General features: G+C 43.7%; 3 protein-coding genes and 1 long non-coding RNA gene across 10 annotated transcripts in view; 2 read left to right on the top strand and 2 right to left on the bottom strand.

Moving 5' to 3' along the window:
• The window catches only part of snap47 (synaptosome associated protein 47), a 415,166-nt gene that overhangs the window by 227,767 nt on the left and 167,335 nt on the right, over positions 1-20,064 (top strand). The gene's annotated exons all lie outside the window — the stretch shown is intronic.
• Positions 1-20,064, bottom strand: part of prkacbb (protein kinase, cAMP-dependent, catalytic, beta b) — a 185,637-nt gene that overhangs the window by 4,140 nt on the left and 161,433 nt on the right. The window contains exons 2-9 of one of the 4 annotated variants that reach the window (XM_052088546.1): positions 9,949-10,008; positions 3,280-3,341; positions 2,518-2,646; positions 1,700-1,798; positions 1,528-1,610; positions 1,283-1,409; positions 1,113-1,208; positions 605-727 (exon numbers count right to left, since the gene is read on the bottom strand). In XM_052088546.1, the coding sequence (XP_051944506.1) occupies positions 605-727; positions 1,113-1,208; positions 1,283-1,409; positions 1,528-1,610; positions 1,700-1,798; positions 2,518-2,646; positions 3,280-3,341; positions 9,949-10,003 (774 nt within the window). In that variant the 5' untranslated portion in view covers positions 10,004-10,008. Of the gene's footprint in view, positions 1-604; positions 728-1,112; positions 1,209-1,282; positions 1,410-1,527; positions 1,611-1,699; positions 1,799-2,517; positions 2,647-3,279; positions 3,342-9,948; positions 10,559-20,064 lie in introns of those variants that run through there. The other 3 variants (XM_052088548.1, XM_052088545.1, XM_052088547.1) reach the window with 3 other exon arrangements.
• On the bottom strand, positions 6,805-9,942 carry LOC127616797 (uncharacterized). 2 transcript variants are annotated; one of them, XR_007967182.1, is made up of 3 exons: positions 8,094-9,942; positions 7,655-8,057; positions 6,805-7,140 (listed from the first exon to the last, which is right to left on the bottom strand). It is a non-coding gene; the product is annotated as an uncharacterized LOC127616797 (long non-coding RNA). The 2 variants fall into 2 exon arrangements; XR_007967181.1 differs by having other exon boundaries at positions 7,655-9,942.
• Positions 13,976-19,922, top strand: LOC127616771 (uncharacterized). Its single transcript, XM_052088585.1, has 2 exons — positions 13,976-14,574; positions 19,684-19,922. The coding sequence occupies exons 1-2, from the start codon at positions 13,999-14,001 to the stop codon at positions 19,852-19,854; spliced, it is 747 nt and encodes a 248-aa protein (XP_051944545.1). The 5' UTR covers positions 13,976-13,998; the 3' UTR covers positions 19,855-19,922.

Genomic DNA, 20,064 nt, shown 5'->3' with positions numbered 1-20,064 from the left:
ACAAAAAAAAATTTTCACTGTTGTTGATGGATAGTAATATTGTGTGAGAGATTATGTGTGAATAACTGCTCCAAGTGAAAAATGTTCATGTAAAATTGAAAATCGAAATTGTTATTTAAGTAAATATTTGCATTTTGCACATAGAAAACTGATTCATGATTCCATGTTGATGAGAGCATTGAAATGGAAAAAAATAGCACAAAAAAAATCAAAAGAAATTCAGAAATAATAAAAAAAAAACGCGTGAGTAATCCCGATAAATTTTTAGTGAATTTGCGTTAATTGTGACAGTTGCATTTTGATAGTTTGACAGCTCTAATAAATATATATATATATATACATTTTATTCATCATTACCGCACAATCGCAGTACAATTTGAATTTTTTTTTTTTTTATTGCTGACTTGCTCTCATAAAAACAAAAGAACCCTACACTTTCGACATCCTCTTGGATTGATATTTGGTATATACTGAATATATTTTTTTAAGTGCTTAGTTTTCACTGGACCCATAGCAATGTCGTTATTGTATCGTTCGAGATATCTGGCAAAATTATTTATTGAGATATTAAATTTTCATACTCTTTGATGGCACATGCCCTTACCTTTCCGGAGACGATCTTCTCGTAGATCTGAATGGGCTGGTCGGCAAAGAATGGAGGGTAGCCGGCCGCCATTTCATAAATGAGGACTCCTAGAGCCCACCAGTCCACAGCTTTGTTGTAGCCCTGAAAGAGACAGCTAATGATTCAAGGGAAGGGATAAAACGAAATAAAATTCTACCACTCAAACGTAACCCAAGCAGTCTAATCAAATATACTAGATGCTGATGAATTACACGGACCTGAGCTTCTAATGTTTAATGCCCTTAATAGTGGCTATTTTCTCTGAAAATGGTTCTTAAATTGCAGAAATATTTGAGCCGTAGTCAACTGTCAAACCGTAGTCATGCTTGTCTCTACAGTAAGTGCCGTGACGCTGCTGACCAGTCCAAGATGTACAGGCATAAACCCCAGCTGACCCGTGAGCCATATGAGGTTAAGTGCTTTAGAAAATGGATGGAGAGTTCAAATAAATATGGGAGATTTTGATCAATGTGCTAAAATGGCATACTTTGCTGAGAATGATTTCTGGGGCCAGGTACTCCGGTGTTCCGCACAACGTCCAGGTTCTGCCTTTTACTCGCTTGGCAAATCCAAAGTCTGTCACCTTGAAATTGAATGCGGCACGTGAGGAAATTGCGGTCACAAAAAGAGCCACCGTGACACAATGATGCCGCTCACCTGAATGTAGCCGTGGTGGTCGATGAGGAGGTTCTCAGGTTTCAGATCTCTGTAGATGAGATCTAACGAATGGAGGTATTCAAATGTCAGCACAATCTGGGCGGCATAGAAGCGCGCATGCGGCTCGCTAGAGAGGATGCAGAGCGAAGAGGAAAAAAAATAACATAAATCAATGCCTCCTTAAACACCGATAATAACAAAACAAATTAAAGACACGAAGGAGTGTTTATTCCTGAGGGCCTCACCTGAACCTGCCAATTCGTCTTAAGTGTGAGAACATCTCGCCTCCGGGAACATACTCCATCACCATGTACAAATTGGAGTTGTCCTAAAAAGAGTAAACAATCACTTTATTATCTCATGTATGAAAGCCGAAAACAATGAGTGAAACGAAAGGGGAAAGGGGTAAGGGCTTACCTTAAAGGCGTACTCCAGTTTGACGAGAAAGGGGAAGCTCACGGCTTGTAATATCCTTTTCTCGTTTAAAGTGTGTTCTATTTGTTTAAGTTTCACCACCTGACGCATAAGAAGAAAAAAGGTAAGTCATGGAGACTGAGTCAGTTTTGGAATATTTGCATGAAAATGCAAGAAACACCTCTCACAGTAATAAATCTACTGTTAAACTGGAAAACTTTGGCCACAACGGAGGCCATCGGGTACCGAATAATTAGCAGTGCATATTTTGTTCCAGGAATCATTGCACTGTACATCATTAGGTTCGTCGTGTCAGATTTCTCTCACAGGTTGAAAATGTGCAAAAATAACTGATTGTGAATTGCAAAGTGTGTTTGACAACACGTCACAGACGCGGTGTTCTTCTGCCTGTGCAAGACGTCACCACTCACTCATGGACATCGTAAGCTAGCGGCCGAGTCCAACGTTAGCCAAAAGCTAGCGTCTTGAGGCTGAACTCCATCGCTAAGATTCATATTCAGCGATGAGGAGCAAGGGCAGTCACATAAAGGGATGATGTATAGGTCACCCTTGTTGAAATCAATGGAGGGGTCAACGGTGGCTGACTCAATGATAAGCAACATTTCATATTTGCATTATTGAAATGCGATTATTTAGTTCTGTGCCGTCACTGCCGGGTGGGATGCCCGTTTAGTTATTTAAATGCGATTTGGTGATCTGCACATGTGTATCGCTTCATGTGTTCTATGTGAACACAGCCAATCAGAAGTGGGTACTTAGAGCTGTGGTATAAATAGAACCATATATTTTTAAAAACATACCTTCTGCTTATCCAGTATCTTCATGGCAAAGTAATGCTCTGTTCCTTTGTGTTTCACCAGCATGACCCTCCCAAACGAGCCGGTGCCCAGAGTTTTTAATCGGTCAAAGTCATCAAGGCACGTCGTGCTCTGCAGGAAGAGAGCAGTATGTTACCATCTTGCCGGAATGTAGTATTTACTCTAATGCCCACGTCACATTGGGTGCCGAATGAATGTGTGTATTGAGAATGCTGTTCAAAATTTGATGGTTCAAAGAACTGGTGTCAAACTCAAGGCCCGGGGGCCAGATCCAGTCCGCCACATCATTTTATGTGGCCCCCGAAAGTAAATCATGTGTGTCAACTTCCATGAACCTTGCTAAAATCTGTACCAAAATGTCATGTGTAATAAATAACATCGAGATTTTGCAATAGTTTTGTTACTCTGTTCACACTCACTCAAACAATAATTGAACAAACTACTATCGTTGATTTGACTGCTTTCAAAATCAGTAATCCATCAAATTGTTGTGTACAGGTAATAATATATAAACATTTATTTAGTTTCGCTCTCGTAACGGCCCCCCGAGAGAAGACGTAACCCCAAAGTGGCCCGCAACATAAATGTGTTTGGCACTCCTGGTTGAAAGAAAAACTGAATGGCTTGTGAAAATTTTCACCTTTAACAAATGATGTTATGATGAAAGTCCAACATACGTTTGGAAATACAGTATATGCAAGCATTTGCCACTCAGTAAGATACCACCTTAAAAAGCATTCTGACCTGTGATGGGCATTCCCATTTCCGCAAGAAATCTTCTTTGGCTTTGGCTAGAAACTCTTTAACTGTGGAGGGTAAAACACACACACACACATTAGCATATGTTCATTCAAGAATAACAGGCTAGAAAACATTTTTTTCCTTTTTTTTTAGGTAGGAATGCTAAAAATGTGTAAATCGGGGAAATCAGAGGGACACAGCAAAGTTGTAAGGGCAACTCTCATCTGGATATTAATTACATGACACAAACACAAGGAAACAAAAACAGATGAGTGATGCATGCCAGATGAGTAGATTTTCTATGATCATCTCAACTCAAGGGGAAAAAACAACATTCAAAGGAGAAAGTTTCACCCAGGGCATCTTTTTTTTCTCAAGGGGAAGGCTAATAAACACAGAATTGGAAGCAAAGACAAACCCAAGTATAGCAAAAAGAGCAGATATCCAGATAGAAGTTGTGAGATACAAAAAAACAAAACAAAAACACTTAGTCTCATCAAAGCACACAACAGCAAGCACATCGAGCAGGTTTCACACAATGAGGCCCATAGCCAATATTTGCAAGCTCTCTTTTTTGTGCATACCAAATGTCTCTATTGATCATCGAGGGTGTTTTTTTTTCACAGGAACAATCACCCACCAACACATGGATGGAAATATTACAGAAGAGAGAGAAAGAGAGAAGACAAGAGTTTATGTAGACCACAAAACCACAACATACAGTATGTGGTGTGACAGTAACAATGAAAATAAAGTTGACCCAATGCAGGAGAGACCAGCTACGCATGTGAGAGAAGAATGAAGGGGGCGGGAAAAATAAGACAAAGCCAGTCAAATCTTGCTGATTTGTAAAAAATAAATGAAAATTATTTTTAGAAGACAAAAGAAGGAAACAATAGCATGGTAAAAACTTAAAGCAGTCAAAAAAATGTGCAAAAATATCTGCCAGCTAAACAAGCTCAAATGTGTTTTATTTATATTCATTCAACAAAACGTTATAAAAATACTAAGTGAATGCTTTGCCTAACAAAAAATAAGAATACATTTTGAACATTTTTAAACACTTTACAGTAAATGAAAAAATATTATGCAGGGTCGATATTTATATTTATATCCATAACTTAAAGTTGAGGGCACCAAAATATTTGTTGTTTATTATTTAAGCCTTTGGATACTATAAAATCTCATTGAATGTTTGGGATCCCAACCTCTAGACCAGTGGTACTTAACTTTGTTAAAGGTACTTAACCCAACCAGTTTATATGCACATTCAGCAAACCCTTTCATTCGTGGAAAAAAAAAAAAAAAAATATATATATATATATATATATATATATAAAACTGAAAAAAGTAAAAAAAATAGTATAAGTATAAAGTATACGTTTTTTAATTGTGCACAAAATGAACCAGCAGGTGATGGCCAAGCAGGCATGTGGTAACTAATTGACCTTGTTGAACCCTTGAGACTGATTCACCGAACTCCTAGGGTTTGAGCGAATCCAGGTTAAGGACCATTGCTCAAGACTGAAGGATGGATACACTATCAATACACTACTTTTCTGTTTGAGCTTGAAAATTCAGACGATATTTGAATGCATCTCGCGACCGTGAGAGGTACAAGTTAAGGCATCCATATAAAGTACATCGTTTTTCAACAGGAGTAACAAGAGTATTTATAATTCCACATGCATCACTGAAAATAGACAAGCGCACAATATCCGTTGCCAAATTGAGAGCCTCAATTAATGGGGCCGAGTTGAATTAGAAGCCGTCCTTTGTAAAGTAAATGGTGCTAGTTATAGTGGCTGGCCGTTAATTTGGCAAAGATCCATATTTGGGTGTTTATTTGTTTGTTTATTGAACTGCTACTTGAACGATTTAACAAGAGGTGTGTCAAATTGTGATGTGTAGGAAAGAACATTGACATTTTGTAATCATTTTGTTACCTTGGTTAGACTCGAACAATAATTTAGCAACCAACAAACAGTTGACTTGGGTGATTAACAAAATGAGTACTGTATTTTCCGCACTATAAGGCGCGCTGGGAGCTTTTAAAATCTGGTGTGCCTTGAGTATGATCATTATGGTAATATGCCGACCCCCAAAATGGCTACTTGATGAAGACACGCTTACAATGTTACACCTAGCTGTTGGTTCAGTGGACGGTGTCACTGCTTTATTGAATAACTTTTTGTTGCAGCTCCGAAAAAAGGAGAGCTGTGGTGTTGTTTTTTAAAACGCATACGTTATTAATGGTTTTCACAGTCTTAATATATACAGGTACGTCTTTGTCCGTCTCTGTGCCTTCTCTTCTTGATTTCGACTCGAGAGGCGTTCATGACCGAAGATGTAACTCCAAAGTGGCCCGTGCCAAAAATGAGTTCAACACCTCTGCTGTAACTGGATGATGACGATAATGATGTCAACGTAGTAATCCGTTCGCTGCGACCGTGTCATGTATTCAAGCTACGTAGGCACACGGTAATCTTGTGTGTATTCAGCAATGTAGGTAACCAGGCTGCCTCGTCAGAGCGGCTGCCCTCCAGACAAATCTGAGAGTGCGCAAATGTGTCAGCTTCGAAGGCTTTAAACAGCCAAGGAGCTTGTGTCACCGTTGGGAAACAAATGTTGACAGAGGCATGAACTGTTATGAATGTCCCCATAAATCTCACATTTAACTGCTCATACTGATGTTTAAGTCAGCGCTCGCGCTGGTCAAGTGTATAAGAATAATGACAACAGAAGGTTGACATTTATGCTCGTGAAATAAGGCCATCATTCTCCAACAATACATACCTTTTTCTTGTAACATTACGACTCAATTCTCACGTTCTTTCAACATCACAACTTATTCAACTATTACAACATTTTATCTGTAAATTGCAATTTAATTCTCGACGACTTTGGTCTTGATAGTTTTGAATGAATTCTTGTAATATTGCAACTATATCTCATAATACTAAAATATAATTCTTGAGATAATATGCCAACATTTTTTCTCACATTGTGACTGTATTATCATATTATGACTAAATCGTTGTGACATTAAACCTGTGGTTTTCTCCCTAAACTACAATTTTAGTCCTGTAACATTACAGTTGAATTGTCATACTGCCACGTTTTCTCACGTTTGCCATGACTCAATTCAATATTGCATTTGTTTCTTTCAACATTGCACCTTTTTTCTTGTGATAGGACTTTTCTCAGAATAACGCGACTCCGTTTTTCTAATGTCATCTTATCATTGCGACATTGTCTGAGTGTTTTCTTGTATTATTCGGACTACAGTAATCCCTCGTTTATTGAGGTTAATGGGGACCGAAACCACCTGCGATAGACGAATATCTGCGAAGTAGCGACCCCCCCGCCCCCGTAAAGGTACTGTATATGTACATGTTTATGAGTAGAAAAAATATTTATACGGACAAATTTAATGGTATACATGCATGTTTGTAGTATTTAATGCATTATTTATTATTATTATTTATTACTTAATGCACTATACTAATATATTTAAACGTGTATAAGTTTGGTTAGGTTAGTGTATGAATAACAAAATACAGCAAACACATGTATGTAGCACTGTATATGTTGCTCTATGTGACTTACTGTTGTTTTGCTGACTTTCACTGCCTCTCGAGGACCTTTTGCTGACTTTTTGAGGCATTTGAGGGGTTTTTTTGTGTGAATATGTTTGAAAAAAAAATCCTCGATGTATCGAGGCCGCGATAAACGAACCGCAAAATAGCGGGGGATCGCTGTATTTGTTCTCGTGACACTACAACAAAATGATTGTAATATTACTTTTCCTCACAATTTTACAACTGTATCTATATTATATTTCTTTCCTCAGAAAACTGAAACCTCATTCTCCTAGATCAGGGGTGTCCAAACTTTTTGCCAACGGGGCCAGATTTTATGTGGTAAAATGTCGGGGGGCCGACCTTGGCTGACATTCTTAACATTGAACAACAATATTGTTCAGCAAATTTTAGTAAGCCAGTCTGTTTCACATTTCCATTTTAATTTTAATTTCAACAATCTTAAGAATTTCTTTTGGTTCATTTGAAACAGGAATTTGAAATATGACATATCAGTCAGTATAAACACGGAGTGATGTCTTGTTAACTCGTGAGTGATGCCCTCTAGTGTCTAAATGCTATTAGTCATTTAGTGAATGCTATTACTCATTTAGCCACTAGAGGGAAGCAGTACTCTATGAAACATCACTCACCAGTCTACGAGACCTCAGTCAATGCAACACGTGTTCCATTGCGCCCAACCTGCGGGCCAGACGGCACTGATTTTATGACGGGGGCCGAGGGCCGGATGAAATTCGACCGCGGGCCGGATTTGGCCCGCGGGCCGGACTTTGGACATGCCTGTCCTAGATGTTTGTATTTTTCTTTGATCAATCAAGTTGTGTATTCTTATGAAATGATGAGGGAATTAACATGTCAGACTTTCCCTCCAACAAAGTGACTTTTTTTCCGCTTGTAATATTAAGACCGATGGTCGAGTGGTTAGCCCGTCAGCTCCACAGTGCAGAGGTGCAGGGTTCGATTCCGGCTCCGGCCTTCCTGTGTGGAGTTTGCATGTTGTCCCCGTGCTTGCGTGGGTTTTCTCCGGGTACTCTGGTTTCCTCCCACATTCCAAAAACCTGCCTGCAGGTTAATGGAACACTCTAAATTGTCGCTAGGTGTGAGTGTGAGAATGGATGGTTGTTTGTCTATGTGTGCCCTGTGTTTGGCTAGCGACCAGTCCAAGGTGTCCCCCGCCTACTCCCCTAGAATAGCTAGGATAGGCTCCAGCACAACCCCCGACCCTTGTGAGGATATGTGGATCAGAAAATATTCAGATATTATTCTCATGATACCTTATGGATTCTGGTAGTCATCATTTATTTATTTATTTTTTTATGACAACTGTTTGGGCAACATCTCAAATCCAAATGGTGGTGATAAAGCAATAAACAAGTACCGGTAATAATAATAATGAATACATTTTATTTATAAGCGCCTTTCAAGACACCCAAGGACACTTGACAACAAGTGCACTCTATTTACCATTCATTTATGTAATCTAACTTGCCCTTCCTGAATTGTCATAACATTATTATATCTTTACCCTTATCTTATTTAAACTTCTAAAAATGTCAACTTTAAATGATCTGCAAGTACATTTCTTGCATAACAGTTCTTAACACTTAATATTCCAACTTGATTGTCCCAATTTAACGACACTATTCTTCGTTCCTGCCGACTGCTGTTGAATAAAACGCGTGAAAACCTGGAGTCACCGATTGTAAATAGCACAACCACTTTACAATTGCATATATTTCCCTTTGTACAGTCCATTTTTTAAAAACTGTTTTTTCATTTTTTTGTGTGCATGCAAATATTTTATTTTGTTTTTCTACTTTCTTTTCTTCATAGTTTTTGCTGCTGTAAATTCCGAATTTCTCCATTGTGAGACAAATAAAGGTTTTTCTTCTTTGTTCTTTTACAGCCTCGTAAATTATTGGTGGGCGGGGGAGGGGGGTGTGTTCACACAAACTGTGTAATATTACAACTTGATTCTATGCTATTTTTTACCACTGTTTAATAATAGTCATCCATAGAATAAGAAAATAGCTGTCATCATGCTTGTAAAATTTGTCTCAGCTCAAACAAAAATAAAAAATACAAACGCTTTATTTTCGCACGCTTGTGTAGGGAACGTAGATGATAATGTAGATCACATTAGGGCATACGAGCACACTCACACCAACCACTCCGCCAAGTTACGTCAAAGCTTTCAAAGCTTGTAATGCTCCTTATCCTTTGACGAAGGCCTGATGACGAGCCTGCTCTGGTCAATGGCCACTTCTGTGCCAGCCATATGTTTAACCTTCTTGATGCTAGATTGGGAAGGACCGGGGAGGGGGGAGAGACTCTAGTAGCACTACTTTTATGAATGCAAAAAGAGGGAATACTTTCTTGGCCATATTTGGTCACTGTACTGAGCACTGAGCTTTGTTTATGTAGCCCAGAATAAAAATGTGGTTGTGGAGCCCCCAAGGGCAGAACCAACAAACCTCACCCTCAAAGTTTATAGCTATTTTCTGACATTTACTGGCGTGTGACTTTTTTTTCTTTTGCTGTTCCAATCCATCTACAACATAGAGAAGATCAAGTGATACATGTGTGAAGTGATACATGCCATTAGGATGCGACAATACACACATACGTGTATGCATTCAAACGGAGGACGGGCCTCACACTATCAAGGGGGGCTGAAATGACAAGTTTCTTTTCGAGCACCAGGTTTCACGTACAATTTTTTTTGACATATCGTGTAATTATTTTTGTCATTATTCTCGCTTTGCTTGCATTCACCCGAGTTATTTATGTTGTGGTTCACCTGTCCTCCTTTGCTGGCTTGGTTAAGGTAACAAAATAAATCACACTAACAGAAGCAAACGCTAAAATACACGTTACCCAGATTTGGGTGTAATTTTAAACAAAAGTGGCGGTGACATATGGTCCACTCTTACTTGGTCATAACAGGACAGTTACATAGTTGCTGCCACGGGCTAGCAGGCTCGGCTAAATAGCTCCACATCATCCAAGGTTCGTGATTAATGGACGATACAAACTACGACAGCCGCTCGAGGGCGAATATCGGCCGGACTGAACTCACCGCTCTCTAGCTCGTTGCCCTTCTTGGCGGTGGCAGCGTTCCCCATAGCGGCCAATCACTCCCGACAGCGAGAGGGGAGATGGCGACCAGTTAGTTAGCTAGCTAGCTTGCTAGCTAGCTTCTCTGTAGCAGTCGCTAATCGCGTTAAAATATATCCGCCCCCCAAACAAAAGAAATTGATGTGCATTAAATAGTCTCCTGCTTCGGACAAAAAAGGAGCAAAGTCCGCAAGCAGCAGTGCCCGTCACTCTTCATCTGTCACACCGACGTCGGCTTTTTACCCCTAAGCCCCGTGGAAGGTTCCCCCTTTGGCTCGTAGGCTAAAGTGTGACATCAAGCTAGCGGTCACTGCTGGTGCCCACCTCCCGCCCGGACCGCTCCCACCGCCCGCCACTCATCGAGCCAGACCACCTTTTGTCTGCGATTCTCGAATCTGTCAAAAACGCCACAACCAAGTTTCCTCTCGTTGATGACAAGATTTGATTAACATGTTTTCTATAAACGAGACTGGTGTCACTTTTTAACGACTGTTACAATATTGACACCAAAATAATGGCTGTGTAGCTTTAAAAATGCCCTCTAGATTCAACGAGTAAAAACAAACCCTACAACAATGACAAATTTGTATGGGAATAAGTGTTGCATCAGGTCCGATCGATGATTAATAAAATGCTACTTAAGTTCTTTCTGATAAATGAGAACATTTTCCACATAAAATGTGTTCTATCATGAGCAGAAAATGTGCTAAAACTACACATCTTCTTATGTTTTACCACTTCCTTTTGGTAGATGTAATTTTTTTTACCTTTCCAAAGGGGCATAGTTTTTCTCATTTACTGTACTTCTATAGCAGGGACGGGGAAAGTTAAATTCTGGAGAGTGCCACCATTTTTCATCAGTGCCTCAAAGCACCAGATACTTCCTAAACCTATATTTTAGATGTGGGCAACACGCATGCATAATACATGCTCTTAATATATTTCATTAGCATAATACATCTTAAGATATTTCATTTTTCGTTTTCGTCCATCTTTTGATGCATGCAAATAGAAGATTTATCAAACCGGATTCAGGCTAACCGCTAACCCACGTGTACTACTTAAAACTACTGATTCTATCCTGAAACCCCCTGACACTATTTGCTCAGACTCTGCCCGAAATGTGCAACAGATTCTTTCAGTTTTTCATTGATAAGATTTCTTCAGCTAGGACTCTTGTAACAAATCAGAGTTAAGAATAAAAATTTGATATACTTATAAAATATAGTAATACAACAGAATTACATTGATCACCTTATTAAATGCATTGTAAGCTTTTGTTAAATTGTTAATTATTATCATTTTATATTAAAGCATTATATTATTTTATGTTAGTTACCTAAATTATTTTCTGTTTAATACTTTCTGAAATATCCTTATATTGCTTACATGTGATTGGGGAAGAAAAGCAGGAAGGTGGGTCATTACCAAAAGGGGAGTGTTCGTTCGAGAGTGAGGAGGCAGACGTTGGAGAAATAAAAAAGAGAAGAGCTGTGTTCAAATTAAGTCGTCCTCTCCTTTTTGCCCATTCCAAACGTAGAGCAATCCATCTAAAACAACGAACCCCTCAACTTACAGTATTAAAGAAATGCAGTATTTATAATAAATATGAGAAAAAATATATAAAAAGGAGAAAGAATAATTAGATATATACAAACCGAAAGGTGTATAAATAGATAAGTACAGTACACATAAGGTTAAAAGTATTTGATGATATGTAGATTTTTTCTTTTTCTTCTTTGTATTGAAAAAAGGATAAATTCATATTACTACATAACAAGGGGTAGGACTAGATAAGTTATTTATTTCTTCCTAAACCTTTGAACATATAACTGTGATGATGTCAAATATCACATTTGACCACTATGTCCATGTTCCGTGTTCAGTTGTGTTCAATTTTTTTGAAGATGTGACCTTGACGTTTTTACCAGACAAAGCCATCTGGTTCCCCTTGTAACTCGCTTCCTCTGCATTTCTCTAAGGAGGGTCTCCTATGTATTGGTACATTGCTCTTGGCCATTATTATCAGCAATCTGTCTGCTGGTATAGTTCCCCAACTGTTTAAACAAGCTGTGGTGCAACCATTGCACAAAAAAACCTGGCTTGAGCAAGGTATACGGTCAAAATTTAGGACGATTTCCAGGCTGTCTTTCATTTCAAGATTTCTGGAAAAAGTGGTGCACATGCAGTTAAAATTTTTCTTGGATGTCTTCCAGTCAAGTTTCAAGATGATGCAAAGCAGTCAACCCAGTTCCGAGTTCTTAATGACATTCTCCTGGCAAATGACTTTGGAGACTATGTGGCTCTGATTTTATTGGATTTAACTGCAGCATTTGATACAGTGGATCACAGTGTTCTGTTAGCTTGTTTGCAACACCTGATGCGCATTGGCGATAGTGCCCTGCCCTGGGGTGGTTTAGGATATATATATATATATATATATATATATATATAAAAATCCTCATCTCACCCCTCGGGTGGTGTCCGTCCCTCATTCAGCTCGGGTCCTCTACCAGAGGCCAGGAAGCTTGAGGGTTCTGCGCAGTATCCTTGCTGTTCCCAGCACTGCACATTTCTGGACTGAGATGTCCGATGTTGTTCCCGGGATCTGTTGCAACCACTCATCTAGTTTGGGGGTCACTGCCCCGAGTGCTCCGACCACCACAGGCACGACTGTCACCTTTACCTTCCAGGCTCTCTCCAGGTCCTCTCTGAGCCCTTGGTATTTCTCGAGTTTCTCATGTTCCTTCTTCCTGATGTTTCCATCACTAGGGACCGCTACATCCACTACAACGGCTTTCCTCTGCCCTTTATCTATGATCACGATATCTGGTTGGTTCGCCATTACCATCTTGTCAGTCTGGATCTGGAAGTCCCACAGGATCTTCGCTCTGTCATTCTCCACCACCTTCGGAGGTGTTTCCCATTTTGACCTTGGGGTTTCCAGTCCATACTCCGCACAGATGTTTCGGTAGACTATGCCAGCCACCTGGTTATGGCGTTCCATGTAGGCTTTCCCTGCCAGCATCTTACACCCTGCAGTTATGTGTTGGATCGTCTCAGGTGCCTCTTTGCACAACCTACACCTTGGGTCTTGTCTGGTGTGGTATATCTGGGCCTCGATGGCTCTGGTGCTCAAGGCCTGTTCCTGAGCAGCCAGGATGAGTGCCTCTGTGCTGTCCTTCAGGCCAGCCCTCTCTAGCCACTGATAGGACTTCTTGAGATCAGCCACTTCAGTTATGGTCCGGTGGTACATCCCGTGTAGGATATATATATATATATATATATATATATATATATATATATATATATATATATATATATATATATATACATAAAGCTGTATGCTAAGAGCGAAAGGGACATAGATTCCCTGATCCACACAACCAGGATCTACAGCAGCGACATCGGGATGTCATTCGGGCTTGAGAAATGTAGTCGGATGGTGACTAAGAGAGGAAAGGTAGTCCGCACTGAAGGGATCTCACTCCCTGAAGGAACAATAGCAGACATTGAGGACAGCTACAAGTACCTTGGTATACCACAAGCCAATGGCAACCTCGAACTGGCAACAAGGAAAGCGGCTACGGCCAAATACCTCCAGCGAGTGAGGCAAGTCCTAAGAAGCCAGCTCAATGGCAAGAATAAGACCCGGGCAATAAACAGCTATGCCCTGCCAGTGATCAGATACCCTGCAGGAATAATAAGGTGGCCAAAGGAAGAGATTCAGACCACGGATGTTAAGACTCGAAAGCTCCTAACCATGCATGGAGGGTTCCATCCCAAATCCAGCACCCTGAGACTGTACGCAAGCCGAAAGGATGGAGGCCGGGGACTAGTGAGTGTGAGAGCCACTGTCCAGGATGAAACATCCAAGCTCCATGAATACATCAAGGAGAAGGCTCCAACGGATGACGTACTCAGAGAATGTCTCAGACAATGGGGAACAGAAGATGAGCCGCTGGAAGAGGGACCATCATGGGAGGACAAGCCCCTACACGGGATGTACCACCGGACCATAACTGAAGTGGCTGATCTCAAGAAGTCCTATCAGTGGCTAGAGAGGGCTGGCCTGAAGGACAGCACAGAGGCACTCATCCTGGCTGCTCAGGAGCAGGCCTTGAGCACCAGAGCCATCGAGGCCCAGATATACCACACCAGACAAGACCCAAGGTGTAGGTTGTGCAAAGAGGCACCTGAGACGATCCAACACATAACTGCAGGGTGTAAGATGCTGGCAGGGAAAGCATACATGGAACGCCATAACCAGGTGGCTGGCATAGTCTACCGAAACATCTGTGCGGAGTATGGACTGGAAACCCCAAGGTCAAAATGGGAAACACCTCCGAAGGTGGTGGAGAATGACAGAGCGAAGATCCTGTGGGACTTCCAGATCCAGACTGACAAGATGGTAATGGCGAACCAACCAGATATCGTGATCATAGATAAAGGGCAGAGGAAAGCCGTTGTAGTGGATGTAGCGGTCCCAAGTGATGGAAACATCAGGAAGAAGGAACATGAGAAACTCGAGAAATACCAAGGGCTCAGAGAGGAGCTGGAGAGAGCCTGGAAGGTAAAGGTGACAGTCGTGCCTGTGGTGGTCGGAGCACTCGGGGCAGTGACCCCCAAACTAGATGAGTGGTTGCAACAGATCCCGGGAACAACATCGGACATCTCAGTCCAGAAATGTGCAGTGCTGGGAACAGCAAGGATACTGCGCAGAACCCTCAAGCTTCCTGGCCTCTGGTAGAGGACCCGAGCTGAATGAGGGACGGACACCACCCGAGGGGTGAGATGAGGATTTTTTTTATATATATATATATATATATGTGGTTTTCGTCCCGGCCGTGGAACAGTGGATCAGCTCTACACCCTTAGCAGGGTCCTTGAGGGTATGTGGGAATTCGCCCAACCAGTCTACATGTGTTTTGTGGACTTGGAGAAGGCGTTTGACCGTGTCCCTCGGGGAGTTCTGTGGGGGGTGCTTCGTGGGTATGGGGTACCAAACCCCCTGATACGGGCTGTTCGGTCACTATACCACCGATGTCAGCATTTGGTTAGCATTGCCGGCAGTAAGTCGGAATCGTTTGCAGTGGGGGTAGGACTCCGCCAAGGCTGCCCTTTGTCGCCGATTCTGTTCATAACCTTTATGGACAGAATTTCTAGGCACAGCCGAAGCGTTGAGGGGGTCCGTTTTGGGGGCCTCAGTATTGCATCCCTGCTTTTTGCAGATGATGTGGTGCTGTTGGCTCCTTCAAACGGGGCTCTCCAACTCTCACTGGAGCATTTCGCAGCCGAGTGTGAAGCGGTTGGGATGAAAATCAGCACCTCCAAATCTGAAACCATGGTCCTCAGTCGGAAAAGAGCGGCGTGCCACCTCCGGGTCGGGGAGGAGATCTTACCCCAAGTGGAGGAGTTCAAGTATCTTGGGGTCTTGTTCACGAGTGGGGGTAGAAGGGAGCGGGAGATCGACAGGCGGATCGGTGCAGCGTCTGCTGTGATACGGACGTTGTATCGGTCTGTCTTGGTGAAGAAGGAGCTGAGCCAAAGGGCGAAGCTCTCAATTTACCGGTCGATCTACAGTACGTCCCAACCCTCACCTATGGTCACGAGCTATGGGTCGTGACCGAAAGAACGAGATCCCGGATACAAGCGGCTGAAATAAGTTTTCTCAGCAGGGTGTCCGGGCTCTCCCTTAGAGATAAGGTGAGAAGCTCAGTCATCCGGGAGGGGCTCAGAGTCGAGCCGCTTCTCCTCCACATCGAGAGGAGCCAGATGAAGTGGCTTGGGCATCTGATTCGGATGCCTCCTGAGCGCCTCCCCGGTGAGGTGTTCCGGTCATGTCCCACCGGGAGGAGACCCCGAGGAAGACCCAGGACACGCTGGAGAGACTATGTCACCCAGCTTGCCTGGGAACGACTCTGGATCCCCCGGGGAGAGCTGGAAGAAGTAGCTAGGGAGAGGGAAGTCTGGGCTTCCCTGCTAAAGCTGTTGCCCCCGCGACCCGGCCCCGGATAAGCGGTAGATGATGAATGGATGGATGGAGATATATATATATATAGGCGGCCCGGTAGTCCAGTGGTTAGCACGTCGGCTTCACAGTGCAGAGGTACCGGGTTCGATTCCAGCTCCGGCCTCCCTGTGTGGAGTTTGCATGGAGTCTCCCCGGGCCTGCGTGGGTTTTCTCCGGGTGCTCCGGTTTCCTCCCACATTCCAAAAACATGCGTGGCAGGCTGATTGAACACTCTAAATTGTCCCTAGTTGTGAGTGTGAGTGCGAATGGTTGTTCGTTTCTGTGTGCCCTGCGATTGGCTGGCAACCGATTCAGGGTGTCCCCCGCCTACTGCCCGAAGACCGCTGGGATAGGCTCCAGCACCCCCCGCGACCCTAGTGAGGATCAAGCGGCTCGGAAGACGAATGATTATATATATATATATATATATATATATATATATCGGTTTGGCATACGGGAGACGGTGGTTCGAATCCCGCTTGGGGCAAAAATGAGCACATAACACCATCCAGTGTGGGTCCTTGGGCAAGATCCTTCACGCTAATGCCTACCTCATACAATGATGAGAGACAATAAAACGAATGACATGCCGGCTCAGACGTCGCCCGGCCAAACAAGGTCTGCGTCAGGTGCTGGGGAATCAGAGCACCTTGATGAAAACTGGGCTACTGGAACAAAGCGGAGATGGGCGAGATGCGATAACATGGCTCTGTTGGAATGCTACTACTCAAGCAACCCTAGTCAGAGGGGTTACATGCAGAGAATGTGCGCTAAATAGTTACTTCGAAACCCACAGTCACGGTTGACCGCGAAACAACTAGTAGCTCAGTGTTCCAACATCCACAAACGGCAACTGCTGTCACAACTTGAGATTGATGAGGTACAACGCAGGTTCCATGGTGAAGGGCCCCAGGCTGCCAGATCAGAGGAGGAGGTCATACAAGAGATTGGGAGGCAAGCCCCAATGAATGCAGATGATGAGATTGGGTGGCCAGCCCCAATGAATGAAATGCTGAGCCAGGCAGCAACTGACCTGAAAGCTAAGATCATGGCGAGAATGAAAGCTGGGCAACCTAGAAACCGATTACAACGGCTATGTGAAGTACCATCTGAAAGTCTCATAGAAAGTGTGAATGCAGCACTGAGGGGGATCCCTACCGTAACGATCACAGAAACCAATGAGCTGATATACGCTTCAGCATCAGTGATCCTGGAGACTCTGGGCTATAAGAGCAACCATGGAAGCCATGAGATACGTTACCCACCATGGAAAAGACGGTTGGAGGCTAAGATCAAGGCGGCCCGGAAAGATGTGAGTCAATTGACAGAGGCCCAGAGAGGTGTGATGAAAAGGCCGATACCCGAGAGGTACATCCAGATGACCATACCTGAAGCACTCGAAACTGCCAAACAAAGGCTCCAAGCCTTGTCCAGTCGCCTAAAGCGGTACACGAAAGAGAATGAGGCCAGACGAATAAACAGGCTGTTTGCAACACAACCTGCGAAAGTGTACGCTCAGTGGCAGGGTCCTAACAACAGAGCTGTCCCACCAAGACTGGAAACTGAAAGGTACTGGAAAGGCATATGGGAGAAGGAGGTTGCACATAACAGCAGTGCACAATGGCTGGTGTCCCTGAGAGAGGAGCACAGCAACCTCCCTGAACAGAACCCGGTTACCATAACTGTGGCAGACATACAGGAAAGAGTCTCAGATATGAAGAACTGGACAGCACCAGGCCTGGACATGGTCCACACTTACTGGCTAAAGAAACTCACAGCACTCCATGAGCGCCTAGCAGTACAAATGAACCAGCTGCTGAGGGATGGGACTCACCCAGAATGGCTAACCGAAGGGCGAACGATCCTGATCATGAAGGATACCTCGAAGGGTGCAGCCCCATCCAACTATCGGCCAATAACCTGTCTCTCCACAACATGGAAGCTCATGTCAGGCATCATTGCGGCTAAGATAAGTGGACACATGGATCAATACATGAACGAAGCACAGAAGGGCATTGGTAGAGATACCAGAGGAGCCAAACATCAGCTCCTGGTTGACAGAACAGTCGCACAAGACTGCAGGTCCCGACGTACCAACCTGTGCACAGCTTGGATTGATTACAAGAAAGCCTATGACTCGATGCCACATACATGGATCACTGAATGCTTGGAGTTGTACAGTATAAGGTGAACAGGACCCTAAGAGCCTTCGTTGCGAACTCGATGAGGATGTGGAAAACCACACTTGAAGCCAATGGCAAGCCACTTACCCAAGTGTCCATCAAATGTGGCATATACCAAGGTGATGCACTCTCCCCACTGCTGTTCTGCATAGGACTGAACCCCCTAAGCCAAGTAATCACCAAGACAGGCTATGGATACCGCCTCAGAAATGGAGCTACAATCAGTCACCTCCTCTACATGGATGACATAAAGCTGTATGCTAAGAGCGAAAGGGACATAGATTCCCTGATCCACACAACCAGGATCTACAGCAGCGACATCGGGATGTCATTCGGGCTTGAGAAATGTAGTCGGATGGTGACTAAGAGAGGAAGGGTAGTCCGCACTGAAGGGGTCTCACTCCCTGAAGGAACAATAGCAGACATTGAGGACAGCTACAAGTACCTTGGTATACCACAAGCCAATGGCAACCTCGAACTGGCAACAAGGAAAGCGGCTACGGCCAAATACCTCCAGCGAGTGAGGCAAGTCCTAAGAAGCCAGCTCAATGGCTAGAATAAGACCCGGGCAATAAACAGCTATGCCCTGCCAGTGATCAGATACCCTGCAGGAATAATAAGGTGGCCAAAGGAAGAGATTCAGACCACGGACGTTAAGACCCGAAAGCTCCTAACCATGCATGGAGGGTTCCATCCCAAATCCAGCACCCTGAGACTGTACGCAAGCCGAAAGGATGGAGGCCGGGGACTAGTGAGTGTGAAAGCCACTGTCCAGGATGAAACATCCAAGCTCCATGAATACATCAAGGAGAAGGCTCCAACGGATGACGTACTCAGAGAATGTCTCAGACAATGGGGAACAGAAGATGAGGCGCTGGAAGAGGGACCATCATGGGAGGACAAGCCCCTACACGGGATGTACCACCGGACCATAACTGAAGTGGCTGATCTCAAGAAGTCCTATCAGTGGCTAGAGAGGGCTGGCCTGAAGGACAGCACAGAGGCACTCATCCTGGCTGCTCAGGAGCAGGCCTTGAGCACCAGAGCCATCGAGGCCCAGATATACCACACCAGACAAGACCCAAGGTGTAGGTTGTGCAAAGAGGCACCTGAGACCATTCAACACATAACTGCAGGGTGAAAGATGCTGGCCGGGAAAGCCTACATGGAACGCCATAACCAGGTGGCTGGCATAGTCTACCGAAACATCTGTGCGGAGTATGGACTGGAAACCCCAAGGTCAAAATGGGAAACACCTCCGAAGGTGGTGGAGAATGACAGAGCGAAGATCCTGTGGGACTTCCAGATCCAGACTGACAAGATGGTAATGGCGAACCAACCAGATATCGTGATCATAGATAAAGGGCAGAGGAAAGCCGTTGTAGTGGATGTAGCGGTCCCAAATGATGGAAACATCAGGAAGAAGGAACATGAGAAACTCGAGAAATACCAAGGGCTCAGAGAGGAGCTGGAGAGAGCCTGCAAGGTAAAGGTGACAGTCGTGCCTGTGGTGGTCGGAGCACTCGGGGCAGTGACCCCCAAACTAGATGAGTGGTTGCAACAGATCCCGGGAACAACATCGGACATCTCAGTCCAGAAATGCGCAGTGCTGGGAACAGCAAGGATACTGCGCAGAACCCTCAAGCTTCCTGGCCTCTGGTAGAGGACCCGAGCTGAATGAGGGACGGACACCACCCGAGGGGTGAGATGAGGATTTTTAATATATATATATATATATATATATATATATATATATATATATATATATAAATCCTCGTCTCACCCCCCCCCTCGGTGGTGTCTCCGGCTTCCTTCCTTACAGCTTGCGCACAGTCCCAGGGTGCTGGATTTGGAATGGAACCCTCCATGCATG

The sequence above is a fragment of the Hippocampus zosterae genome, chromosome 15 (assembly GCF_025434085.1).
Source record: "Hippocampus zosterae strain Florida chromosome 15, ASM2543408v3, whole genome shotgun sequence".
NCBI classification, from domain to species: Eukaryota; Metazoa; Chordata; class Actinopteri; order Syngnathiformes; family Syngnathidae; genus Hippocampus; species Hippocampus zosterae.
Note: the sequence above shows the minus strand (reverse complement) of the source record. Positions and strands in the feature narration are given on the sequence as shown.

Excerpts from the sequence above, each read along its gene's own strand:
- LOC127616771 (XM_052088585.1), top strand. The coding sequence starts at position 13,999 with ATGTACCACCGGACCATAACTGAAGTGGCTGATCTCAAGAAGTCCTAT. Across the intron at positions 14,575-19,683 it reads AGAGAGCCTGGAAGGTAAAG|GTGACAGTCGTGCCTGTGGT; the intron begins GTGACAGTCGTG and ends TGCAAGGTAAAG.